Source organism: Notechis scutatus, chromosome 4 (assembly GCF_049901735.1).
Source record: "Notechis scutatus isolate UNSWTSFEM ecotype Mainland chromosome 4, rNotScu1.2, whole genome shotgun sequence".
NCBI classification, from domain to species: Eukaryota; Metazoa; Chordata; class Lepidosauria; order Squamata; family Elapidae; genus Notechis; species Notechis scutatus.
In genome coordinates, this window is record NC_142012.1 from 49,514,464 (window position 1) to 49,540,553 (window position 26,090).

At 40.8% G+C, this 26,090-nt stretch overlaps 1 protein-coding gene across 18 annotated transcripts in view; it reads left to right on the forward strand.

Annotated features, from left to right (window-relative positions):
* Nucleotides 1-26,090, forward strand: part of PROM1 (prominin 1) — an 85,332-nt gene that overhangs the window by 10,315 nt on the left and 48,927 nt on the right. For 14 of the 18 annotated variants that reach the window (XM_087963362.1, XM_087963361.1, XM_087963363.1 and 11 more), the window contains 3 exons: nucleotides 13,116-13,174; nucleotides 16,072-16,098; nucleotides 18,005-18,210. In XM_087963362.1, the coding sequence (XP_087819488.1) occupies nucleotides 13,116-13,174; nucleotides 16,072-16,098; nucleotides 18,005-18,210 (292 nt within the window). The remainder of the gene's footprint in view (nucleotides 1-13,115; nucleotides 13,175-16,071; nucleotides 16,099-18,004; nucleotides 18,211-26,090) is intronic. The other 4 variants (XM_087963368.1, XM_087963373.1, XM_087963377.1 and 1 more) reach the window with 1 other exon arrangement.

A 26,090-nucleotide genomic window follows, 5' to 3' on the forward strand; every position in this document is an offset into this window, starting at 1 on the left:
GGAGGAGCTGCCTGCACACCTTTCCTATTCTAGCTCTCTGAGGACGGCCCATGAGACAGAGTGGAGAAGGGGGGGGGTTAAGGGCGTTGGAATCAAACAATTCCCAAGACTGGAACCTGTTGCCTTCATCCTGAAGCCAGTCATTGGCAGGGATCCCAGAGCAATTCCAGCAACTTAAGGTGGAAAGTTATGTCTCACAGCCACAGCCTCTCCAGCCAAGCTGGGTCCTAACGCAGCTCACGTTCACTTTCCCTAGTCCAAGACTTAACAGTGGAACCAGCATGCGTCGATCAAAGGTGGCCTAAGGATCGGCCCAGCACGGCAAGGCCAAGCAGAAAGGGTGGGACTGAAGATGCAGCCGACATTGGGCACGTCACCACCCCCAATTCCTCCCCCTGCACAGCCAGCAAGGTTACCCCCTGTTGAGAGTATTCCTCCAGGGTGGGGATTCTATCCTGGTCAGGGGTGGATCCAATGCCAGTGGATGCCAGCACCAGTTACACCACCTAGTTCGGGAGCACCCTGGGCCCGAAGAGCGGTAGCAATTCCTCCTCAGCAAGGGGATCAGTGCAGGTGGCATGCTGCGTCCGCCACCACCCTTTCCCAGCATGGAGAAGAATTCAGCAGATAGCGCCTATTCAGCAGGTTCCAATCCAGCCACTCCTCGGAGCAACCCTGAAGGGCGCCTTCCTTCAGCATGCCCAACTGCTCGTCAAATCCCACCTCAGCCGCCCCTTGGGATACCACTGCAGGGGGCTTTCCTGCAGCCAGCTCAACACATTCCAGCTCAGCTCACAGTTGCTATGGTGATCCCCCCTCCCAGACCAGACCAAGTGGCTTACAAAGCAACTTTCGATGGACGGCGTGAAAACTTTGCTTACTTTCTTACCCGGATCTGGTCACATAAATATTTGGAAACCACTACGCAACAGATCGTGATCTAGTTTCCGCAATTACAGATGGGATGAATGAGGGGGACATTTCTCATTGGGTAGCTCAATTATACTATGAGGATGCCCCAGAACTACAAAATGCCGATGCATTTGTTGAGCTGCTCAGGGCCAGGTTTGAAAACCCTCATAGAATAGGGGCGAGTGAAGACAAAATAATGGGAATGAAGCTAGGCAAGCAACCCTTAAAAGACTTTGTATGGGATTTTAGAAGGGTCTCAAGCAACCTCATAAACTGGCCTGACAGAATACTTCTGCACTATTTTAAGAACACTATTGAACCAAAGGTCAAAAAAGTATGCAGCATCAGAGGAATACCAGAGAAACTACAGGATTGGTATGCCATGTCCCTTAAGCTGGACAGGGAAATCAACCCACACTGAAAACCCCCTTCTGAGGGCCCTCCTAGGAGAACTTTGGCCAGATGGCCTCTGACTAAACCTGAAGCTGCTCCTACCCAACTCACAAGGATTATAAAGTGCTATTGATGTGACCAGGCCGGTCATAGGGCACCTGCACCTATTCCACAACCGAGGCCTAGTATAGCTGCCAGGGACTGAAGAATTCCATGAAAGCCTTCAGACACTAGCTGGTTTGCTAGACACACTGTAGAGGGTCTCCTCCCCACAGAAGAGAGTGAGGAATCTCCGGCCAAAGAAATCCCCGAAAAGGTAGATGAAGAAGAATACCCCCATGGTGAGTGTTGCCATTCCCCCCTTTACAGTTAAAGTGAAGTTGGTGGTGCCTGAGATGGAGGAGGCCGGGGAGGTAGAAGCAGTAATAGATACCAGGTGTTCCAGATGCCTTATTGGGCTCCCCATCATTGAACAATTAGGGATAAAGACTAAAGCCCTAAAACACCAATTAGGTTTGAACAGGTAGATGGAATGTTAATTGGAGAAGTCCCAGCCACCCGAATTACAGAGTTAATCAAACTAGAGGTGGGCAGGCATCGTGAACTTATACAATTTGTAGTGGCCCCAAAAATGTCAGAATCTATCATATTGAAACTTGCTTGGCTTGATAAATGGACCCTTACCATCAAATGGGAAGATGGATACCGTAAAATCATAATTGGTGTTGGCCCCCTGCCCCCTGTTCCTCCCACAAAGAGACTGCCACCCAACACGGATCTACAACCAGAAGCAGCAGCCACAGCTTCAGACTCTCCTCCAGGCGAGCCCCAGGTCCCTAAAGAATACAGGGACTTGACTGAGGCTTTTAGTAAAGAGGAATGCAACATTTTACCCCCTCATAAAGCCACTGATTGTGCCATCGAGTTGGAATCCAGGGCAAACCTGCCAAAACCAAAGATGTATTCCATGATACCAGCTGAGATGACTGAGTTGAGGAAATACATTGATACCAATTTAGACAGAGGTTTCATTGTACCTGCCAAATCTAGGTTAGCAGCCCCAGTGCTATTTAAAGAAAAGAAAGGTGGTGGCTTACGCTTATGTGTGGACTTGAGGGGGGTTAATGGGGTGTGCGTAAAAAACATGTACCCCCTGCCCCTCATGAAGGACTTATTAAATCATCTGTCTAAAGGCTAGATCTGAGAGAAGCCTACTGCCGAGATTGCATAAAGGAAGGAGACGAATGGAAAACTGCCTTCAACTGCCCTCTGGGTAGTTTCCAGTTCTGAGTCATGCTTTTCGGACTCCAAGGGCCCCCCACGGTTTTTATGCAACTAATCAATGAAGTGTTACATCCACACCTGTACAAAGGGGCCCTTGGGTGACATTCTTATATTCAGTGAAACCATCAACAACATGTCAAATTAGTTCAGGCAAGTACTGAAAAAACTTTTAGCTGCCAAGTTATATGCAAAGCTATCAAAATGCAAATTCCATAGAGAGTCGTTGGACTACCCAGGCTACCAAGTGTCTAACCAGGGGATTGAGATGGACCCTGGAAAGATGAAGGTGCTAGACTGGCCACCCCCAAAAACACGTAAACCATTTCAGAGCTTCTTGGGTTTTGCAAATTTCTATAGAGAATTTATTCCTTTGTTTGCCAAGGTTGCCTTCCCTTTAACAGAGTTACTGAAAACTGGGCCTTCCCTGACCAAATCAAAACCCAATCAACCCCTTACCTGGACAATGAACTGTCAGAAATCTCTTGAAACATTAAAACACCTATTTGCTACTAAGCCTATCCTCCAGCATTCGGACCTGACCAAACCTTTTGTAGTCCAAGATGATGCCAGTGATGAGGCTGTCACAGCGATTCTTCTCCAAAAGAACTCTCAAGACCACTTATTGCCTTGTGCTTATGTGTCCAAAAAGTTGACAGACACAGAACATAGGTGGATGGTTTGGGAAAAAGAGGCATTTGCGGTGCAATGGGCTTTACTATCTTGGAGGCATTTCCTGGAAAGAGTGAAGGAGCTTTTGAGGTGTGTGGACTGATCATAAGAACCTCGAGGCTCTAAAGACACCTCAAAAGCTCTCTCCTAAACAAGTCTGCTGGGCTCAGTACTTCAAGAGATTCAACTTTAACATGAAATATATCCCAGGAGAGAAAAACAAATTGGCGGATGCCTTGTCGAGAAAACCCCAATTTGGCAGTCGCCGGGAGGAGGTAGTGCAAACTATGATATCAGAAGCCCAACCCGCAGGACAAGTAACCACCCGAGGCCAAGCCAAACGCAACCCCAGACTCCTAGAAGACAAACTGACAACTGAGTTGAAAGCAGCACTTTTAACCAATCCATGGTTTGTGGAACATCAACCCGATTTGACAATGAACGAAGGATTGGCTTGGAAAGGAACCAAGATTTATGTACCCACCTAAGACTGACGGTACTGAAACATAGCCATGACTCAGGGTTGAGGGGACAGTTTTTTAAAAAACTTTTTACACATCTCTTCAAGTGAACAGTGTGATTCCAGGTTACAACATTTATACACAGTCATAATTATATTTCCAACTTTCTTATCTAATTTCATATCAGATCATTATTCAACAGTGATTGCCAAATTTCAGGTCTCTCTGGGTGCAAATCATCTTATCTAGCTACGAGAATGCAGTGCAAAAGAAACAGACTGTCAAGGTGAACAAAATGCTAGGAAAAAATAAAAAATGAAGTCTCTTTTAATGTATCTCCTATTGCAAAAAAAAAATACAACTGTCTTACAATGTTCTCTAAATTTACAGGCAGTTAATTAGATTTTTCAGTAATTGCAGTTGCCCTAGAGTAGGCAACCAAACTTGGTTGATCACCTCAATCAGACGAAGGATCTAGAGTATCTGTTTTTTGGGCTCTTTTAAAAAGGAAACATGCTGATCATTCTGAGGAAAAGAACTCTAAGATATTAGAAAGTGGATCAGGTCAGCCATGAGAACACCTTGGTTGAACTCTTTTCTTAATCTGTTACAAATCCTCACCAGATGGTGACCTGGAAGACAAGCTCAAGTGAGTCATAATAAGGCAGGTTAATGAGGATGTAAACATTTAAGTAGAGTTAGCCATGTTTTGTGGAAAATGCAGATAATTTTTCAGGAGTTTTTGTTCCATCTGTTCTTTAAAATTAAGGGGGAAGCATTTATCTTGCTTATTTAGGTGCCTTTAGCAATAAAATGGGGGAAATGCTAAGGATCATTTGGCTACCCAGGAAAGTCAAATATTCATTTGAAGACAGAGTTTTCCCTCTGTCTAATCCTTATGTCTGAAAGCCATCCCTACAAAATTAAGATATTTCAAGGACATTAATGGCCAATCAGCTTCGAGTAGCTATTATCTAATTTGCTTGATGCAACAGATATATCGGCATTCTCAAAATGCATTCATTTTCACAAAATGAAAAATGTTGAAAATCCTCAGGAGGCAGAAAAACTATCATGGCGAGGAGAAGAACACTACCTGAGCTTTCTCTTTATATATCAGTTTTCCATATTTGAGATATTCTTTGAAAGAAACATGTTAGAATCATGTGAGTTACATGTGCCACCTGTCTTCATTCAAGTATCTTTAGACAGCTTTTTTGTATTCAAGAATGTTCAGGTATCGTGCATTTGTAAATCAGGAAGGGGAACCTTTGGGGGCTGGTGATTTCTACTGGAACTTTTAAGACTGTTGTGTGCTTTATTCTTGTTTATTCATAAAATGGATGCCGTGATGGGCACTATAAGTCCCAAGACATATATTGAGTGAAAGGAAAATTGTTGGTTTCTCTCTGAGCTTGGTTGTTTTCATTACCAGATTAGGCGATATCATTATTGGTAATTAAACATCTGGAGAAAAACAAATTCAGAGAACACCAGTAGTTCCACCCTGAGCTACATATATTCTTTACTGGAAAGAAATCTGACCTAGCTGCTCCTTGTCTCTATCATTCTCAAATTGTTTTTTGCCACAGGTTGTAACGTTGTATGTCTTTCTGTTTTACTTTTGTGTATTGTAGGTTGATGGAGTCACACCCAATCAAAGAATTCGTTCTTTATATAGATGCTTGCCAACTTTATTATCCAAGAATGTTTTGCCAAAGACCACAGCCATTCATTGGGGACATGCTACAGCTTTGCTTTGCAACAAACTTGTTCCCCTCCTTGCCAAATAAAATGACTAGGTTATAATAAATTATATACTATGATAGATAGATAGATAGATAGATAGATAGATAGATAGATAGATAGATAGATAGATAGATAGATAGGCAGGCAGGCAGGCAGGCAGGCAGGCAGGCAGGCAGGCAGATAGGCAGATAGGCAGATAGGCAGATAGGCAGACAGAGAGAGATTAGATATAGATAGATACAGATATAGATATCTGATATCAACTCTTGAAGATGTTACCTAACCTGGTAGCAAAACATTCGGAAATCAACCCACAAGCTTGGAGAATGAACCTTCACCCTCATCCTACACCCGAGCTACAGATATTTGTCATTATTGCAAAGATTAATATGGCAGAGACCTGATATAGCCCTGTGAGGGGCAGGTATAATTAAGCAGATGGCAGTGGTATCATTAAAAACAGCAAGAGAGACTGAGAAGAACATTAATGCACTTAGGCCTATAAATAAGCTTTGGAAGATAATCTTTTAGCTCTGTGATAAAGCATATGCTGGGTCAAAGTCTTGGATAAGTATTAGTCATGGCAAACAGCTTATGCATCTTCACCAGCAATAGAATACAGGAAATTTAGTTACCTGGCCACTTTAAAATATATCTGACCGCTCAAGCCAACATGATCCCCTTTTGATTTTGCTTATACAAATATATTGTAAATGGATTTCTGAGAGAAACCATTTAAGACAGCTTGTAACTAATCTAGAAGTAGCTCAGGAGAGAAGAGGTTCAAACTCCACTATGAAATTCCCCTCCCAAAATAACTTTTTTTTTTTTAAAAAAAACCTCTTTGCACAGGCCATTTCACACTTCTGTTTTTACTACTGCCTTCTGCTCCATGTTATCTAACTTCCCCAGCTGCTCATGGTTAAGGGAGACGATCAAAGTGCTTCGCTGAGTGTAGGCTTATGTCTTCTGCTTCCTTGAAGTGGGCAGTCATACTAATTCCATTGAAAAAGCCTGACTCAGCAGAATTTACTGATTACAGCGAATCATCAGTCCCAATAGTCCATTCTGGATGGCATGATTGAGAAGCTTCAGAAATATTTGGATGAAACTGAATTTGTGGCTCCATTTCAGTCAGGGCTTCCTCCAAGAAAAGGCATTTAGGCTACTATGGATACCTTGGTAGATGATCTAGCCAGAAGCTAGAATGGGAGACAACAACTCTACTATTTATTTTAGATCTCCAGGTTTCTTTTGATACCATTAGCAATGGCATCATTCCTGGCCATTCGGAAGAGTTAGGCATTGGGACTCTGTTTTGCAGTGGTTCTGGTCCTCTCTGTTAGGATGTGCCAAGAATGTACATCATTTTAACAAACTGCATCAATGTTTGGTTTGGTGGCTGCAGTGCCTCAGAGAGAAAGTCCATATAGAGCAGGGGTCCCCAACCACCGGGCCGTGGACCGGTACCGGTCCGTGGAGCACTCTGTACCGGGCCGCAAAGGAAAAAAAATAAAATATGGCGGCTTTATTCGCCTTTGGTGAATGTTGCTGGGATCGGGGATCAAGGACACAAATGAGAGAAGGGGAGGGAGGAAGCAACCGAAGCCTGTCCTGCTCTCTGGCTCAGTGGCTTCAGCTTCCTCCCGCCTCATTCCTCTCTCAGTCGCTCTCTCGCTCCTCCACCAGCCCAGGAAGAAATTGCTTCAAAGAAGCTGGGGGTGGGGGGTGGGGTGGCTTTTCCTGTCGGCGCAGCTCCTCCGAAGCGCCCGTTTCACCCCACCCCGCCGCCAATCAATCCAGGTTCAATCCAGTGCTCCGTTCTGCCTGCCTGCCTGCCTTCGTTTCTGGTAGTTTGAGCAGCTTCGGCTGAGAATAATAACTATTCGCCTCTTTTTCTCAGCGAAGCTGCTCCGAAACTACCAGAAACCAAGGCAGGCAGGCAGGCAGAACGGAGCACTGGATTGAACCGCGGGCGGCGGGCGGGCGGGGCAGGGTGAACGGGCGCTTCGGAGGATCCGAAACCACCAAAAACGAAGGCAGGCAGGCAGAATGGAGGATTGAACCGTGGGCGGCAGGGTGGGGGTGAACGGGCGCTTTGGGGAAGCTGCGCCAACAGGAAAAGCCACCCTGCCGGCTTCTTTGAAGCAGTTTCTTCCTGGGCTGGTGGAGGAGTGAGAGAGCGACTGAGAGAGGAACGAGGCAGACACCTGAGGGATGAGGCTGAGGGAGGGAGGGAGACACCTGAGGGATGGGGCTGATGAAGGCAGGGCCGAGAGGCGAGGCTTCTCAGCTGTCCTGCAGGGACTATCTGTCGCTCAGGGTTGCAATGAGGAGGCATTGGCGTTCCCTGAACTTGGTGGTTTGCTGGCAGACGTTTTATTACCCGACTAGGTAACAACATCAGATGTTACCTTGTCAGATAATGAAACGTCTGCAAGCAAACCACCAAACTCGACCCCCCGGTCCTTGAAAAAGTGTTTCTGAGTGAAACTGGTCCCTGGCACAAAAAGGTTGGGGACCACTGATATAGAGAGTGGTAAGGATAGCTGAGAAGATTTAGGAAGATCACTTCCTGTAATTCAGGATACTGCTTATAAGTGCTTTGTGCTCAAAGCATTGTTAGAGACCCCACACACACACCCACTTCACAGTCTGTTTCTGTTGCTCCCCTCTGGGAGGAGATTTTGAAATATTTCCAGCAGCACTACCAGATTTTGTATCAGCTTTGTTCCTTATACCATCCATTTGGTAAACTCGTAAGATTCTATTTTCTCACCATGTACACCCAAACTAGACTCTTGTTTCTCTATCATATATATGGGTATATGCATAATTTTATATTTATTTTGTCACATTTATGTAGTGCATATGGGAGGTGGAGACTCTCTGAGAGCTGTATGCAACAAAATTTCATTTTAATATATGCCAATTAGTATACATTCAAAGTTATGCTAAGTCTAAGGTAGAACTGTGGGAGCCACAGTTCCACAGGATTTTGACTTTTTTTTTATAGGCTGTTCAAACTTTGGAAGAATTCATTTATAACTGTGGAATGGGGGTCACTAATTTGGTGACGATTCTCATCTCCATATTCCCTACCTGCAAACTCCAAGGAAGCAATCCTTGAAGGCGATCTTATCTCTGTATTAGACTGGATGAAGGCAGATGACAATAAATCCAGATAAAATAGGAAGATACTGTTGGGAAGGAAAAAATTCTGGAAGGCTTACCAGACACAAGGTGTGGACATTGAGCTTTCTGCCTTCAGCGTGACTGCAGTATTTCTCTCATTGTGGAACTACTCAGCTACCCAGATCAGCATTATTTGGACATGTGACAGATTTGGAAGCACCCACCACTGCCATAAAAGGGACGGGTAACAAGATTTCTCCTGAATAGCTCCCAATCAGTGGAGGGGGATGGATTTAGCTCCCAGGCTCCTAGTATTTAGAAAATTGACTGTTAATTATGTCAATAACAGAGTTTATTTTTGCTTACATTTTAATTATATTCTGATACTCTTGTACCCTGTAATTTTGTTTGTAGATCACCTGAGGGCTGGAATGAACAAAAAGTTGAGATATAACTTTCAATAATAAGTAAACAAATAAGTGGTTTTAATCATAGGGAATAAGGATATAATTATTTTGCTGCATTCCTCTTAATTACTTGTAAAGGAAAGGTGATTGAATATACTCTAGCTCAGGGGTGGGCAAACTACGGCCCGCGGGACACATCCGGCCCATTGGTCATTTTAATACGGCCCGCCTCTGAAAAAAAAATATTCCCTCTGAAAAAAAATTGGGGCCGGCCAAAGAGACCCGCGCGCGTGCCAAAAATTGCACACACAACACGGAGCTGGGCAGCTGCTTCCTGCTAGCGGGGCCAAGGCCACCGCCCGGGAACGCCCACTGCTTTCCCAAGCCAGGGCTGGGCGGTGGCGTATTGCCCTGCACCGCGTGGCCCCCGCCTGGCAGCGTGCTTCTCAGCTGGTCTCCTCCTCCTCGGCCATACAGAACAAACAGGCAGAGAAGGAGGAGACCAGCCGGCTGGTTGGGGGAAGCTTTCTGCGCCGAAAGAGGCAGCTACTAATCTCCAGCTTTGCTCCGCTTCTCCAATGGTCCGGCACCACCTTGTTCTTCTTGTGCTGCAAAAGAGGCAGCTAATGATCTCCGGCTCCGCTCTGCTTCTCCAACATCCGGCGCCACCCTGTTCTGTGTCAGGCCCAGCAAGTCCGAGCAGCCGGCGCACAGAACAGGGCAGCGCCGGATGTTGGAGAAGCAGAGCGGAGCCGGAGATCATTAGCCGCCTCTTTCGCAGCACAAGAAGCCTCCCCAACTGGCCAGGTGCTCTCCTCCTTCTCTGCCTCCTTCTCTGCCTCTCCCTCTTGCTCCTCACAGTTGCCCTGAGCTGGTGCGGTTCTTTACTTGGGCAGCCAGACACCCGTAGCAGCGCCCGCAGCAGCAACAGGCAGTTCTGCCCGGGCTCTGCTCAGGTGTCCGGCTGGGGCTGTCAGGAGTTGCTACCACTGGCGCAGCTCCACGCGGCTCCAGTCCCACGTTGCCTTGGGAAGGGAAAGGCAAAACCAGGAGCCGCTGAGCCTGAACCTCCGGTGCCGCTGCTGCTGTTGCAAAGCACCGCCGCGGCTCTTCCTTTTTGCCTTTCCCTTCCCGAGGCAACGTGGGACTGGAGCCGCGTGGAGCCGTGCCGGCAGTAGCAACTCCTGACTCAGGGGGCCTCCGAGGGGAGGGAAGGAGGAGAAGAAGGGGGGAAGGGGGGGCGATTCCCAAAAAATCTTGTGCTGACCCGGCCCGTCTGTCAAATTTTAAAAGTGAATGCGGCCCCCCGAGCCAAAAAGTTTGCCCACCCCTGCTCTAGCTAAATTCTAGGGATGTTTTGCTTCTGGGAACTAAGTTACAGGACTGATATGAAATATTAACCACAGTATCAGAACTAATTTCATTTATCAGAAGCATAGGAAATGTTTGAAATCAACTGTATTTATAGTTTATGATAGCACCATCATTTTCATACTTCTGCTTATGTCACAAATGTTATAAATTGTGAACTTGGAAATGTAGCTTGAAGCTACTTTGGAAATCTCAAGGGCCTGTCTTTTCTTTTGATCTACATCAGCTTTTTAATTGGCAATTCTTATTTCATTCCTTAGTGGACTAAATTAGTGGACCAGTGAAATGCAGTGGATATAATATACTTGGATTTCAGTAAGGCATTTAACAAAGTAGACCATCACCTTGGTAAGCTAAAAATATGTAGTATATAGACAGCATTACTGTTGCTCCATCACTGGAGGCTTTTAAGAAAAAACTGGACAGCCACTTCTCTGGAATGGTATATTGTCTCTTCTTAAGCAGGGTGTTGGACAAGAAGACCTCCAAGGTTCCTTCCAACTCGGTTATTCTGTTAAATTTTGGATATGGATGAAAAGTGAGTACTTTGCAGTATTTTGAAGGTGCTAAAAATCATTCCTTTTACCTCGTTCACCTCTTTGGTTTTAAGCAGAGAATGGAGGCTTAAAGAACTGCAAGATCACGTGAGATCAGTAGCACAAGATCTCATGTTATTGATTTCTCGTGGTCTCACAATATTTTAGGCCTCTGTTCTCTGTAAATGGAGGCCTGGATGAGATCTGAAGCAAAAGGCTTTGCAAATGGAGGGAAAGCCTGAAACATCAAAGCTTTCCCTTCATTTCCAAAACCTTTTGCCATCTTTGCAAAAAGCCTTTTCAGCCCAAAACGGAGCTCTGCAGCTCCATTTTGGTGTGTACAGGTCTCGTCTGGCACTTTGCAGCCTGAAACAAAGTTCTGGAGAAGCAAACCGACCCACTGAAATATCTCATGCTCCCCAAAATTGCTTTCCTCCTACCCAACCTGCTTTCCATCACTAAAACCCTCATGGCATTCCCCAAACTGAAATACCTCACGTACCCCGCACTTAATGAATCACACATTTGATTAGCAAATGCATGGACAAAAGGAGGGAGTGATTGCATTCAAGGTACGAGATTCACTCCCACGAATTCTTGGGTTAAAAATGGAATACACAATCCCCATTACATTTGTAACTTGAGGACTCCCTGTACTTGTTTCTTTCTTGCAGAATCAGCTTTGGAAGAATCTGTTTACTGGCAACACTTTCCATTTGAATTAAATTAACCATTTCTGGCATATTATGTAGAATTATGCTGTGTGTTCGTGGATGTGCTAATGTTATAGAGATGAGCTCCACAATGCTGATAAACAATCTTCTTTTGTTTAGATTGGGATGTCAAACTTGATTTCATTGCGGACTGTATCAGCATTGTGGTTGTCTTCAGGTGACCGGATTGGGAGTTGAGGGGGGCATGGTTGAGATGGTCATGGTCGACTGGGCATAGCCTGGGGGCATGGCCATCTTGATGTTGCTTGCGTGGCCTGGGCTGGGTGGATCTGCTGAGCGGCAACAGTGGCAGCCAGTGGCAGGGCCAAGGTGCATCAGGTATGCGAGGGGAACACACTCCCTTAGCAAATGTTTGAACTTATGTGATAAGCGCCCCCTAATATTTGTGAATGAGTCCCGAAACTATGAATGTACCACGGCAGTTGTTCGTGTTAGGGATAACATTGGTTACCTAACTTAGTTTGGGTAAAATAATATATATAAACTATATTAGTGAGTTTAAGTGTATGTATCACTTTAAACTGTAAACCGAGTATTTTGGGTGCGGTTATAAAATCACCATAAGAGGGAGCAAGAGAGCTCACTGTTTGCCGGCTTTTACTGGATTGCTGACAATGATGGATTGATGGTGATAACTGCGTGTTTGCTGAGAGAAGAAAGGGGTTTGATTTTTCTTCATATCTCTGGCTGCAAAAGAGATATATCACTGGACTGATTGTTTGTAAGTTTAACGACCTCTTTTTCTACAGTGGACTTTGCAAACTGAATAACCCCCGGACTGACTGAACTTAGTGTATGACATATGGACCGTTTGACTATGCTATAACTCTTGCTGGAATAAAAACTATTTAACTTGCACAGTGTATCTGTCTTACTGAGTGTAAGCTACTACAACGTTTTGTCTCACATATCTGCCTGCCTGCTAGACTGCCGTTGCACGTTCTGCTAGGGTGTATATCCCTAACAGTTCGCTCTTACAAATGACCGCAGAAGCTCTGCAATATTTGCTCTGCCTATTCCCCTCCCCCCCTGCGCCGGGTCTTCATAGGCACTAGGCATGTGCATACTGTACTCATCTTGTGAAGAGATAGAGATCCTTCATTTTCGTGGCCTGTTTTGGGGCTTCAGTCCCTGTTTTGGCACTTGGCCGTTGCAGTGTGTCTTTTCTATTGTACATTTTTCTTCTTTGTTTCAGGACCTGATTAGTCTTGGGACCAATAGCTATGGGAAATTTTAATAGAATGACTTATGTGGAACTTCTAAAAAGTATTTTTTTTCATCCTAAAAACCCTAAAGGCCTCTGTCAATAGAACTGCTTATGGGATAGTTGAAGCAATAAAGAGGGCCCTATCATTTCTCCATTGAATACTGGTACCCTATGATTATTGGGTATAAATGGTGTTTAAAAGATTTTTAAAATTCTCTTTATTATCTTTAAAAGCTGGAAATCTTGCTTTTTTGCAGATCTTATCAAAAAGTTAGCACTGCAGACATTTGGAAATAAGCCTGGTGATTATCAAAAGGTAACTTTATTGCTTTATTTACATTTTCATGTAATACATTTGAGATTTTCTTTGCAAGCTAAATACTGTTATGTTAACTCTGCCCACATTTCCTGATTACTTTTCCAGATTCTACAGGTGAAGATCTGCCTGCTGTTTCTTTTTGCTTTGTGCCTACATAATTTCTATATAATTATCTCTAAAAGATTAATGAGATTTTAAAAATCTATAAAAATGAAAACATTTTTTTGCATAGTGTTTCTTTTAAGCAGATCAGTTTCTTGTAAGCGATTGACAAATCAAAATAATAAATAAATAAATAAATAAATAAATAAATAAATAAATAAATAAATAAATAAATAAATAAATAAATAAAATAAAAAACATCTTGGACAACTACAAAAATAGGTTTTATTTGTGAAAATCCCAGTGATTTTCAGGATTTTCATTTTTGACCACTTATTTTAAATTTGGAACCCTGTTACCAGCATGAACTGGAATATATGGGAAATTGATCTTTTTTCTCGTGATGTCTCTTGATAGGCTCTTAGCTTAAAATAAGTACCAATTACTTATACAGTATCTTTTATCTATTCTGTGTTATTTCTACATTATTAAAACTGTGTGGCTTTAGTTTGTATAAAGTGTTTATTATTTTGTGCCAGATTCAGGCACATATTTCTCTGTGTTTAAAAGATTAATTTTGTGGGAGAAGAGGATGAAACAAAAAAGATGGGGGTTGCTTCTCAGTTGTCAATGCATCATGGGTAAGAATGAATCATGGGAACTGAATGGGTCTTTCCTGAATCTTCTTGATGTGGAAGTTAAATTTTTTTTCTCCTGCAACCTTCTGCTTCTTGATGAAGGTTTGTGAACTGGTGGAGATAGTCCGATGGAGGTTGTGTGTGACCCTTTTTCTAAATTATTAGTTGTATTCTCTGCAGTAATGGAGATAACACAATTCTTTAGAGGATTTTGAAGATGACTGAAAGACACTGCCCTTTGAATGCGTAAAAAGGACTTAGAGGAATTAGATTGAGGACTTAGAGGATATCAATCCACCGCACAAAGCCATAGTTTCTGTCAACTCATAAAACATTTCTATGCCCGTTTTATAGTTGCCAACAGAAAAAATCGTGACAGTTTCATTGTGAGATGAAACTTCTGTTCATCATAAATGATAACCTTGTATCTCGTGATTGTACCTCATACACTTAAAAAGCAGAGTTTAAATTGTTTTAAAAACTATGACTGCAATGTTTATTTCCCTTTTCCCTATATTTTTATGTTTTTACGTATTTTTGAACTATTTTTGAAAGTCAGACAACTGATTAGGAAGGCCTATGTTTGAGTCACCAGTAAGGGTCTCCTTAGTTTTCCATAGTATTAGAGATACTTTTCTGCAAAAGCTGGCATTGGTGTGGTGGCCCTCCATCTTTAGGCATATAAATGTTGCTGCATCCTTTGCTCATTATATAAATGGAAAAGGTTCACCATCAACCCCATCCCCATAATTTGAAAGCCTCTGTTATCATGTTTTTATGGAATGTTTCTTTGAAGAGAGATGTGATAGCAACTGATGTATAAATAGGGATTTATTCTGATGAGTTCTTCTCCAGGCCAATTCTGCTTACACCCAGGGGTATAACTGAGTAGTGGAGTGGTAAGAAGTTTTTTTGAATTGGAACAGTTCAAAACGTTGAATGCCAAAATATTTTGACCTTCCCAGTAGTGTTTTAAGGACAGAATAACCTGGGCTTTCAAAAGAATCTCTCTTTTGATCTTAAAAACTGCTGTTTTGTGCTTGAAACACTTACAGAGTACGGTAGTTAAAATTACTGTTTCTAACTCAAAAGTTTGCAAACCCCAGTTTGCTCCCTCCTTGAAAAGTGTTCAGATATTTCCAACTTTGTTCACAGGCTTGAGGAAACCAGGGTGTATCAAGTATTTGTGAAGGACTTTTAATCTTGGCCCCAACATACCAGGAAAAAAATTAAGTGCATTTTATAAGTCAGTAAAAAAGGCATATTTTAAATAAAGGAAATTTGGAATGTCTGAATTAATGCTCTGTATTGTGTCTGTTTAACTGATTATCTAAATAATGACAAATAACCGCTTTTTATAGATTATTTTTGTTAAAGAATTAGAGACTTTTTCAGGTAACCAATTATATTTTGAGTAGGTCAGAGAACCGGCAAATACCACCTCTGACTGGAGATTTTACAGTATCTTTCCCCTGCCACGCCCACCAAGCCACGCCCACAGAACAGGTAGTCAAAAAATTTGAATCCCACCACTGTGATATACCCCTGGGAATTTAACTCCCTCTATCAATGTTTCTCAGCCTTGGCCACACTAAGATGGACTCCCAACTATCAGAATTCTCCAGCCAGCATACCATTGAAATTCATACATTTTAAAGGCTGAAGTTGAGAAAAACTGCCCTAGATAAAGTACATTTAGAAAAAACATTTAAACCAAGTACAATAGTGTTTTTCTATCTATTTCTATAGGATGATAAAAAAGGAATGAAATGTGATGTACTTCTGCCCCCAAAGCTAAAAAAAGTATAATAATTTATATGTTAATGATAATTCATTCTGTTGAAATATTCAATTTGAAATAAAACAATACTTTATTTTAAAAAATGCAGTCTGCACCAAGAGAAAGCTAGTTCTCTTAGTGGGGCCAGGACAAATTAAACTTCAGTTAAATGTTAATAACCAAAGATATTTCACTTCATCATTTGCATTCACATTTGCTTTGTAAATACTTGATTCATTTAATCATTTAATTATTCCTTGCTGTTTTCACTTGAATTGGTGGCTGCATAAATTATGTGAGTGCTTGATTTATTGCTCACCTGCTTTCTTTTTATTCCTGCTGCTCTGTACATCATTTTCCTCTGATTTCCACAGCCTGAAAATGTTGTATTAACTCTTCAGGTAAAACTTTTTGTTATTTCATACACCCTTTGCTTCTAAAATACCATGAATTGATTCTTAACCTCATCCAACAGAGTTCTTTTCAACATCCTATAAAGAAAGAATTTTTTTTTAGCAAATATAATTGTGTTCTTTACATTGTTGATTTCATTTATAAAATACTTCTGTCTCATTTTAAGAAAATTTTATTTAAAATATTTGTATTTATATCTAACAAAATTTCAAATTATATCCAAAACTAAAATCAGGGTATGGATATTAATTACTGCATATTGCTGTTGTTTATGCTGGAAGCTGTTTTCTTTGAGGAACTGGAATCTTTCATATGGTTTCACTGGAGTGTAATGACATAAAAGTGGCTTGGGAGAATTTGTGACACTCCTTTCATGCTTTGGTTAGTCTAGGACAGGGGTCTTCAAACTTGACAGCTTTAAGACTTGTGGACTTCAACTCCCAGAATTCCTCCTCCAGTCATGTTAGCTCAGGAATTCTGGGAGTCCACAAGTCTTAAACTTGCCAGGTTTGAAGATCCTTGGTCTAGGACATGGGTATCAAACTCGCGATGTCATGTTGCCATCACTTGACGTTTCACATTTTTTCTCTTCACGGAGCTGTGGTGGGCATGGCCTGTGCGTGACACTTCTGACCTGCGGGCCACCAGTTTGTCACCTCTGGTCTAGGACAGGGGCCTCCAAACTTGGCAGTTTTAAAACTTGTGAACTTTAACTCCAAGAAATTCTGCCTCTCAGAATTTTGAACTGTACTATGTACAGCATACAGATCTGAACTGTACTATGTACAGCATTTCTCTCTCTGCTGGAGCTAATAGCTACTAGCAAGTGCCATTCTCCGTGGTTTATCAGTTCCCCTTTTGAAAGCTACCAGTTGATCACAGTATTGACAGATTTTAAAAAATGCTAAGCAAGATCAGATTTGATTAATCCTTCAATTGGCGATGACAAAGTTCCAATTTTTCCCACGCTAGCTCTGTAGGCTAGAGTGGGAAATAGGGAAAAAGCATCATAATAGAAGGTGAGACCAAGAAAGCCATTCATTCATTCATTCATTCATTCATTCATTCATTCATTCATTCATTCATTCATAGATTTCTATAGCTACCCACTCACAAAAATGTGGCTCCAACACAAAAATACAATAGATCACAGGAGAATGAATTATAAATTACAACAAGATGTCAGGTGGTTTGGAGCACACCAATGTATATTATCCCTTATGGGACAAGCTCATTTCACGCAGGCCCATGAATGACATCCCTACAGGAAATCCACTTTCCTTTAACTGAGTTGCTTCTCAGTTGAAGCTTGCAATTCTTGAACTTAGTGTTCTGAGATCTTATGGAAGCACTTTTTGCTTTGCTTGGAATCCTTTTTCATGGATCTGAACTGTACTATGTACAGCATTTACTTTATGATGGTTCTCTTGAAGTCTCAAGAAGGTTCAAATATTTCATTTCCCTATCTTTCCCTAAAAGATCCAGAGTGACTTGCTTAGGTCAGAGGTGGCATAAGAGTGATCTATTTGACTGGAATCCACTCACTCATGCATTGATGCTGCTGAAGTTACACTTTTGGAAAATGGTGAATTTATTAGGGATTCAGTTGCCCCAGTTTCAAATGTGCTTTTGAGTTGAGCTGATAGTTGCTCTCTTGCCCTGATATATCTGTGTGCTCCTATTTGTCCTGTTGCTGCCATAGGAGAGAGGAGTTAGTAGCACCTTCTACCTCTCCTGCCTGGAGCTCAAGAGAGGGTTGCATCTGATGGATGATAGTTCCCAACAAGCCCTTCCATAGGGCAATCACGTTGAGAATGCCCAACAGCTGTTGCATTCAGCATCACCAATCTGACTTTCAAGTTGTAACACATGTTGCTTTTCTCTAAACTGCAGGCAGTTTACTATGAAATCGGCTTCATAATCTCAGCTGCCCTGGGAATCTTATTTGTCCTGTTCCTTCCACTGATTGGTCTCTGTTTCTGCCTGTGCCGGTGTTGTGACAATTGTGGTGGGGAAATGCACCAGAGACAGAAAAAGAATGCCAACTGTCGGAGAGGCTGTTTTGCTAGCCTCCTCTTGGTAGCTACATTGATAAGCAGGTAAGCTAAACACAGAGTAAATTTGGGGCGACTGCCAAAGAACTAAATATGTCTATTATTTCTGGAGGATTAATTGAATTATACAAATGTGTTTAGAGCAGGGGTGTCCAACCTTGGCAACTTTAAGACTTGTGGACTTCAACTCCCAGAATTCCTCAGCCAGCAAAGCTGGCTGAGGAATTCTGGGAGTTGAAGTCCACAAGTCTTAAAGTTGCCAAGGTTGGACATTTTCACTGGTTTAGAGACTTCTAATTTTATTTTCATTATATCAGAAATTGTCTTCATGATAAGAGATTAAAAATTTCAATTTTTTAAAAAAAGTTGGATTCAGTCCCCTTTGGAAAGGCAGGAATCTAAAATTATAAGCCATTTTCTCTTGAGCTCTTCTGAAATTTATTTTGTGGTAAAACACATATATATATTTATCTCCTGTTCCAAGCCAATGCAAAAGAAAACCCCTAAGACATCCTCAAAGAAACATATTGATAACTTTGCTGGAGAAGACAGGCCTGCAGCAGTCCGAGCAAATGAAACTATGTACTGATTTCTTGTTAAGAACATAGAACAATACAGTTGGAAGGGACCTTGGAAGTCTTCTATTGCAACTGCCCCCCATCTCCCCCAAGCAGGAGATCCTATACCATTGTAGACAAATGGTTGTGCAGTCGCTTCTTAAAAACTTCCAGTGATACCCACAATTTCTGGAGGCAAATAACCACAGGTTAATTGTTCTCACTGTCAGGAAATTTCTCCTTAAGTTCTAGGTTGCTTCTCTCCTTGATTAGTTTCCATCTGTTGCTTCTTATCCTGCCTTCAGATGCTTTGGAGAATAGAAACAAACAGGATAACAGAGTTGGAAGGGACCTTGCAGGTCTTCTAGTCCAAACAATTGCTCAAACAGGAGACTCTATACCATTCAAGACAAGTAGCTGTTCAGTCTCTTAAAAACCTCCAGTGATGGGGCACCCACAGCTTCTGAAGGCAACCCATTCCACTGGTAATTGTTCTCACTTCAGAAAATTTCTCCGTAGTTCTAGGTTGCTTCTCTCCTTGATTAGTTTCCATTCATTGTTTCTTGTCTTGCCTTCTAGTGCTTTGGAAAATAGGTTGACCTCTCCTCTTCTTTGTGGCAGCCCTCCAAATATTGGAAGAATGCTATCATGTCACCCCTACTCTTTCTTTTCACTAAGATTAGACATACCCAGTTCCTGCAACTGTTCTTCATATGTTTAGCTTCCAGCCCCGTATCATCCTTGTTGCTCTTTTCTGTACTCTTTCCAGAGTCTCAACATCTCTTTTTAATAATCTGATGATCAAAACTGGATGCAGTATTCTAAGTGTAGTCTTCCTAAGGCTTTATAAAGCAGTAGTAATACTTTACACAATCTTCATTCTATCCCTCTGTTAATGCAACCTAGGATTGCGTTGGCTTTTTTGGCTGCTGCTGATGCACACTGCTGGCTCATATTTAAGTGATTGTCCATTAGGACTGCAAGATCCCTCTCATAGTTACTACTATGGAGCCAGGCTTCACCTAATCTGTACCTGTACATTTGATTTCTCTTGCCCAAGTGTAAAACTTTACTTTTCTCTACATTGAATTTCATTTTGTTAGATAGAGCCCAATATTCAAGTTTGTTGAGATCCATATGGATACTAAATCTATCTTCTGGAGTGTTGGCTGTTCCTTTCAGTTTAGTGTCATCTGCAACTTTGACGAGTTCCCCTTCTATTCCCCCACCTAAATCATTTATGAAGATGTTGAAGAGTACTCGGTATAAAATGGAATTGAGTGTGGTATGTCAGCCAGACACTGGGCATAAAATGGAATTGAGTGCAGTATGTCAGCCATCAGATCCATCTGATGATGATGCTTTCTATCTCACATTTTTTTAGCTTACCAAGAAGTAGGTTGTAGTCTGCTTTGCCAAATGCCTCACTGAAATACGAGTATACTATGTCCACTGCATTTTCGTGGTCTACTAATTTAGACACTTTGTCAAAGAACGAAATAAGACTTCAGTATCAGGCTGATTGGTCTGTAGAAGACAAATAATTCTCATTATTGTCCCTGGAAACATTATATTCATTAGTCTCCTTCAGAATCCAAAGTAGTGAAGACAGTACTTTCTGGCTTTTGCCCTTGTGTTGAGTTTAATATTTAATAGAAGAGATGAAGATATATACAGATATTAGCACAGTCTCCAGTCTCCTCCCCAATTGTAGCCCTCTGATTTGTGTGAAAGATGCACAACTAGTGGTGGGTGGACATGTCTCTAACATGTTAAAGAGGATGCTTCTTTCCAAATCTTCTATGGAAAGACATGGTTGATTTAGCTATGACTTTTGCATTCATATATCTCAGGAATAGCCCTTTAATCTGTACAGTCCTAGAAAAATGAGCACAATTATCATCAATCAGTCTAAACAGATGGACATTTAAATCATGGGCCTGTTATAATACAAATTGCTGAATGGACTGCCAAGAATTGTCCATGTTAAATTCATCAAACCATTAAGAATTGTTGTTATTTAGATTTATATCTTGTGTTTTGCTCCAAAGCTTAAGGCAGCTCACATAAGGATTTTATTTTATTTTATCTCAGAAAACAGCAACCTATTGAGGCAAGCTGGACCAATAGAGACTTGTCGAGGGAGTTTCTGTAGCTGACCTGCACTAACTTGGTCCTCTAGGAAAGCAAGACTGGACTCAATTTCTAGCAAAAAGTATATTTGTAACTAAATGAAAGCCAGAACTGGTTTTTTTAAATAAATTTTATTGGTTTTTAAAAACAAACATAAACAAACAAAACATAAAAACATCAAGCTATCTTCCATAGGTGTACATACAGTGTGCCGGTTGGTTTACAAATTGTTTTGTGCTTCCATTTCATAGTCTTCAATTACAATTACATTGCATATGATCTCATATTGTCAATCAAAAATTAAATACCGTAGTATCATTATTAATCAATCATTTGACTATACTTTTATTCATTCATGTTTTGCAGGATAGTCATAATTTACTTAGTTTATTTTATAACAGTTCATATTATCATCCCAAATCTATCCTAAAATCATTATGTAGATATAATAAGAAAAAAGTACATCTTTATATATTTATTATTTTCTAAAAGTCTACGTATTTCAGTACTGTATTTTATTGTCTAACCATTGATAGAAAAGATCCCAAATTTTATAAAATTGTTTATCCTCTTGTTCTTTAATTTCAAATGTCAATCTACTCATTTCAGCACATTCCAATATTTTCTTAATGATTTCCTCCTGTGATGGTATTTTCTCATTTTTCCAGTTTTTAGCAAATACAATCCTAGCCACTGTTAATACATTTACAATCAGGAATTTCAAATCTTTACTATATATTTCAGGTAAAATTCCCAATAAAAATATCTCTGGTTTCAAGTCTATATGTTTTTTTGTCATTTTTTCCAACCACATGTGGATTTTAGTCCAGTATTTTTTAGCATCTGCACAAGTCCACCACATATGGTAATATGAGCCAGGTGTCTGATGACATTTCCAACATTTTTTGGATTTATTCTTGAACATTCTTGCTATTCTTGTCGGGGGGAAATGCCACCTGTAAAACATCTTATACAAATTTTCTTTATATGCTGTTGACATTGTCATTTTATAATTTTGAGACCACAAATTTTGCCATTTCTCTAAATCGACCCCATATCCAAAATTCTTCCCCCAAGCAATCATAGTTTAACTTGTTCTTCTTCTAGTTTAATTTCTAATAAATATCTATTCAATTTTTAAATCACCTTTTCATCAGTACCTGTCAAAATCTTATCTAAGTCAGTCAGTTTATCATAGAAACCTTCTGTTTTAGAATCTTTATCATACCTTGAATGTATTTGCGCATATGAAAACCAATTCATCTTTATACCTTGTTTCTCTAGTTTTTGCATAGATTTAAGTTCACCCTTTTCATTCAATATTTCACCATATCTAACTGTTTGTTCCTTTTTGTATATTATAGGATAAGAAAATGCTTCAATAGTCGATAACCAGATTGGAATTTTCAAATAACATTGTCTTTTAATCTTCTCCCAGTTTAAACACAGAGACTCCCATATATAATGTCTTCTAAAATACCCCTGTGTTTTAGTTCCTTTATACCATAAAAAGGCATGCCACCCCAACAACAAATCATGTCCTTCTAATGTCAACAATCTAGTATTTTTTAGTGTTATCCATTCCTTAACCTACATCAGATTTGTAGCTTGGTAGTACAACTCCCAATTAGGCAAATCAAATCCTCCTCTAATTCTAGCATCTTGCAAAAGTTTTAACTTTATTCTCGCTTTCTTACCTTGCCATATATATTTCAACACAATTTTATTTAAATCTTCAAAGTAGTCTTTTCCAAGCGTAACTGGAATTGTTTGAAACAAATATAAGATTCTGGGTAATATATACATCTTGATTGTTGAAATTCTCCCTATTAGTGACAGTTGTAAATTTTCCCATTTCGCCAAATCTAATGCCTAAAATATCACAAAATCAAAAAGGAGTAAAAAAAAATAGATATAAACGAAAAAACCAGTCCAGTTGCAAAATACAAGATCGTATATAGAAAATCCAGCAATGACAAAAAAAACAAACACATTACTTTGACATTCCTGTTTAAAATCGCCGCTTAATCACTTCTATCAAAACTTTTACAGATTCTTTATTTTCCTTTGGGTGTCCTTTCAGATCTTAGAATAAAAAAAAAGTTCTCACCAAACCGGCACACTCTCTGTTCTCTTCCGTTTCGGAGCTGTCCCAACTTCAGCAGCTTTAATGGCTGCCTCTTTGCCACTGGCAAGAAGAGCTTCTCCTGGATCTACCAGGGACTTTGCGGTATCCCTGGGATCAACAGGATGCGCTCTTCACTTTCACCATCTCTTCGGGACAGTTTAGATCCGATAGGACCGTCCAGGAGCAAAGATATCGGCAGCGATCTCTGACCTCCAAGATCGCATGCTGTATCGTCGCGACGCCAGCTCCGACCCAGCCAGAACTGTGTTTTGTGTGTGAAAGCTTCCCAGTTAAACTTCCCTTTTTCATTCCACCACCACCGTTATTTCCTAATTGTCCAGTTACATTTGAAGAAGTTGTTTTGTAACTGTCCCTGCAATGGTGGGCTACATCATTCCATTTCCCAAGCCCGTGACCTTGCGATGGTAAGCTAATGTCTCAGAATAGCATAATGTTTAGTTTTGGTTTCCCCTTATGGGAAGAATATCTATATGGTTCAGTTCCAAGCTGGAAGAAAGACACTGGAAACATAGAGGCTGATTCAGTGGTGGGATTCAAATAATTTAACAACTGGTTCTCTGCCCTTATGACTGGGTAGGCATGTGGCTGGGTGGGCATGGGCAACTTGATTGATCTCACCCTTAGGAAATTTCTCCTTATTCCAACTCAAAATAAAATAGCACAATAAAATAGCACTGTTCCAATATTTGGAATAGAATAGAATAACAGAGTTGGAAAGGACCTTGGAGGTCTTCTAGTCCAACCCTCTGCTTCGGCAGGAAACCTTACACCACTTCAGACAAATGGTTAGCCAATCTCTTCTTAAAAACTTCCAGTGTTGGAGCATTTACAACTTCTGGAGGCAAGTTGTTCCACTGATTAATTCTTCTGTCAGGAAATTTGAGGGGCTCCTACAAAAATGAGGGAGTCAATCTATTTTCCAAAGCACCAAAAGGCACATCAAGAAACAATGGAGGGAACTAACTGAGGAGAGAAATAACCTAGGACTAAGGAAATTTCCTAAGGGTGAGACCAATCAACCAATGAATAGCTTGTCTTCAGAAGTTGTGGGTGTTCTATCACTGAGGCTTTCAAAAAGAGTGAGGGAAGTACACCCCAAAAGGACAGTGCCAGGAACCACTAAAACAATACAAAAAACTTAAAACAGCCATTTCCCTGCCTCTGTGTGTTTGTGTATGTGTGTGTGTGAGATAGAGAGGGAGGGAGAGAGAGAGGTTAGATCAGATCTCTTTCTCTCTCCCTCTCTCTCCCACCAATGTCAGCAAGCCACTGTCAGTCAAAATTCATATTAGAGGTCTGCGGGATTTAAAATTATGAGTTTGGTGGTCCCTGAGGTTCAAAAGATTGGCAACCCCTGATCTACAACTTACAATGTAAGGACTGCAACAACCACTATGTAGGACAAATAGGCAGAAGACTGGCAGCACGCATGCACGAATATCAATTAGCAGTCAGAAGCAAGCTCAGAGAACACCAAGGACCCCTCAGTCTCTCAAGCTACCAATCCTTTTCCTTGTTAGGCTAAACCTATCTAGTTCCCTTAACTACTTGTCATATAGTTTAACCTCCAGACCATATCATATTTGTTGCTCTTCTCTGCACTCTTTCTAGGATATCAGCATCTTTTTTGTATCACGGCAGCTAGAATTGGATGCAGTATTCCAAGTGTGGCCTCACTAATGCAATATAGAGTGGTACTATCACTTCTCATGATCTTGATGCTGTCCCTCTCTTATACATCAGTTAGTTAAAATGCAGTCCTGAAAATCAGAATCGGAAATAATGCTATTTTTCTAGCTATATTAAGTGCTGGAATATTTATTTAGAAGCATTTCATATAAGTGTTCCCACTGTCACCTATCAGGGTGTAATTATCCCATCATCTTCTTTAACATAGTTGTATGCCAGGGAAACAAAACATTATGCTGCAGTTATGACTTGCACCTTCCAGTAAGTCATATTTAAAGTTACCAGGCTTCTGAACATGGAGACTCCATGTATTTGGTGTGACAAGTCTAAGCCATCCAGGCTAAAGAGGAGATCTGGGGAAAAGGTGAGAATCCATCCAACACATTTTAGTTCCCAATGAGCTGCCTAGTTGATAAGGAATTGTACAATTGAAACTCCTCAAACTCCAAGAGTCCCACCCAGTCATATTTCTTATGGTTGCCCACAGTCTTTTGAAGTAGATGATCATAATAAATTTAAATGGGTAAATAAAATAAAATAAAACAAAATGCAGGCAACCAAACTCTACTGGATGTCCTTCTCTTATCCTTCCCCTGGGTGTGATTGCCTCTTGAGAAAAGGGCAAAGTACAGTGGTGACACATTGGCTGATGTGGCCTCTTGAAGGATCTTCTCCATTCTTCCTCATCCTGAGCAGTCGTAAAGACATTCTCCCATGAAATATTCAGGTAGCTCCATCTGCATCTTTGAAGGTCTTGAATCCTGGGTGTTTCCTTATTAGGGTGATTCCATTCTGTTCTTTTTATGTTTACCATTCGCATTCTGCTTTTATGTCCCCCAGAATTTCTATTTGCTAGGAACATCATAGGTATTATCTACCAATTTTCATTTTAAATCACAACTGTTTATATGTAAAACTTGTGAAATCTTTTCCTCCAGGAATGTTTGAAAGGAGATTATGGACGCTGAAGTAACAATATGAAACAACTCGGATGTACTGGATGTTGTTAATTTTTGTTGACTAAGTCTACCAACAGTGGCTTTGAGAATCTCCTTAAATTCTCATTTCCCCTATTCAGCTCAACAGATTAGTTGGACTTTGCCTAAAGACATGAACTTAAAACCATTCTTTAGTATTATCATAAGATTAAATCATTACAGGTAACCCTCAACTTATAACCATTCATTTAGTGGCAATTTGAAGTTACAACAGCACTGAAAAAGTGACTTATGACTGTTTTTCACACCTACAACCATTTCAGCATCTTCATGGTCATGTGAGCAAAATTTGGATGATTAGAAATTATTTCCTATTTATGACAGTTGCAGCGTCCCGTGGCTACGATCACCTTTTGCGACTTTCTGATAAGCAGTCAATGGGAAAACCAGATTCCCTTA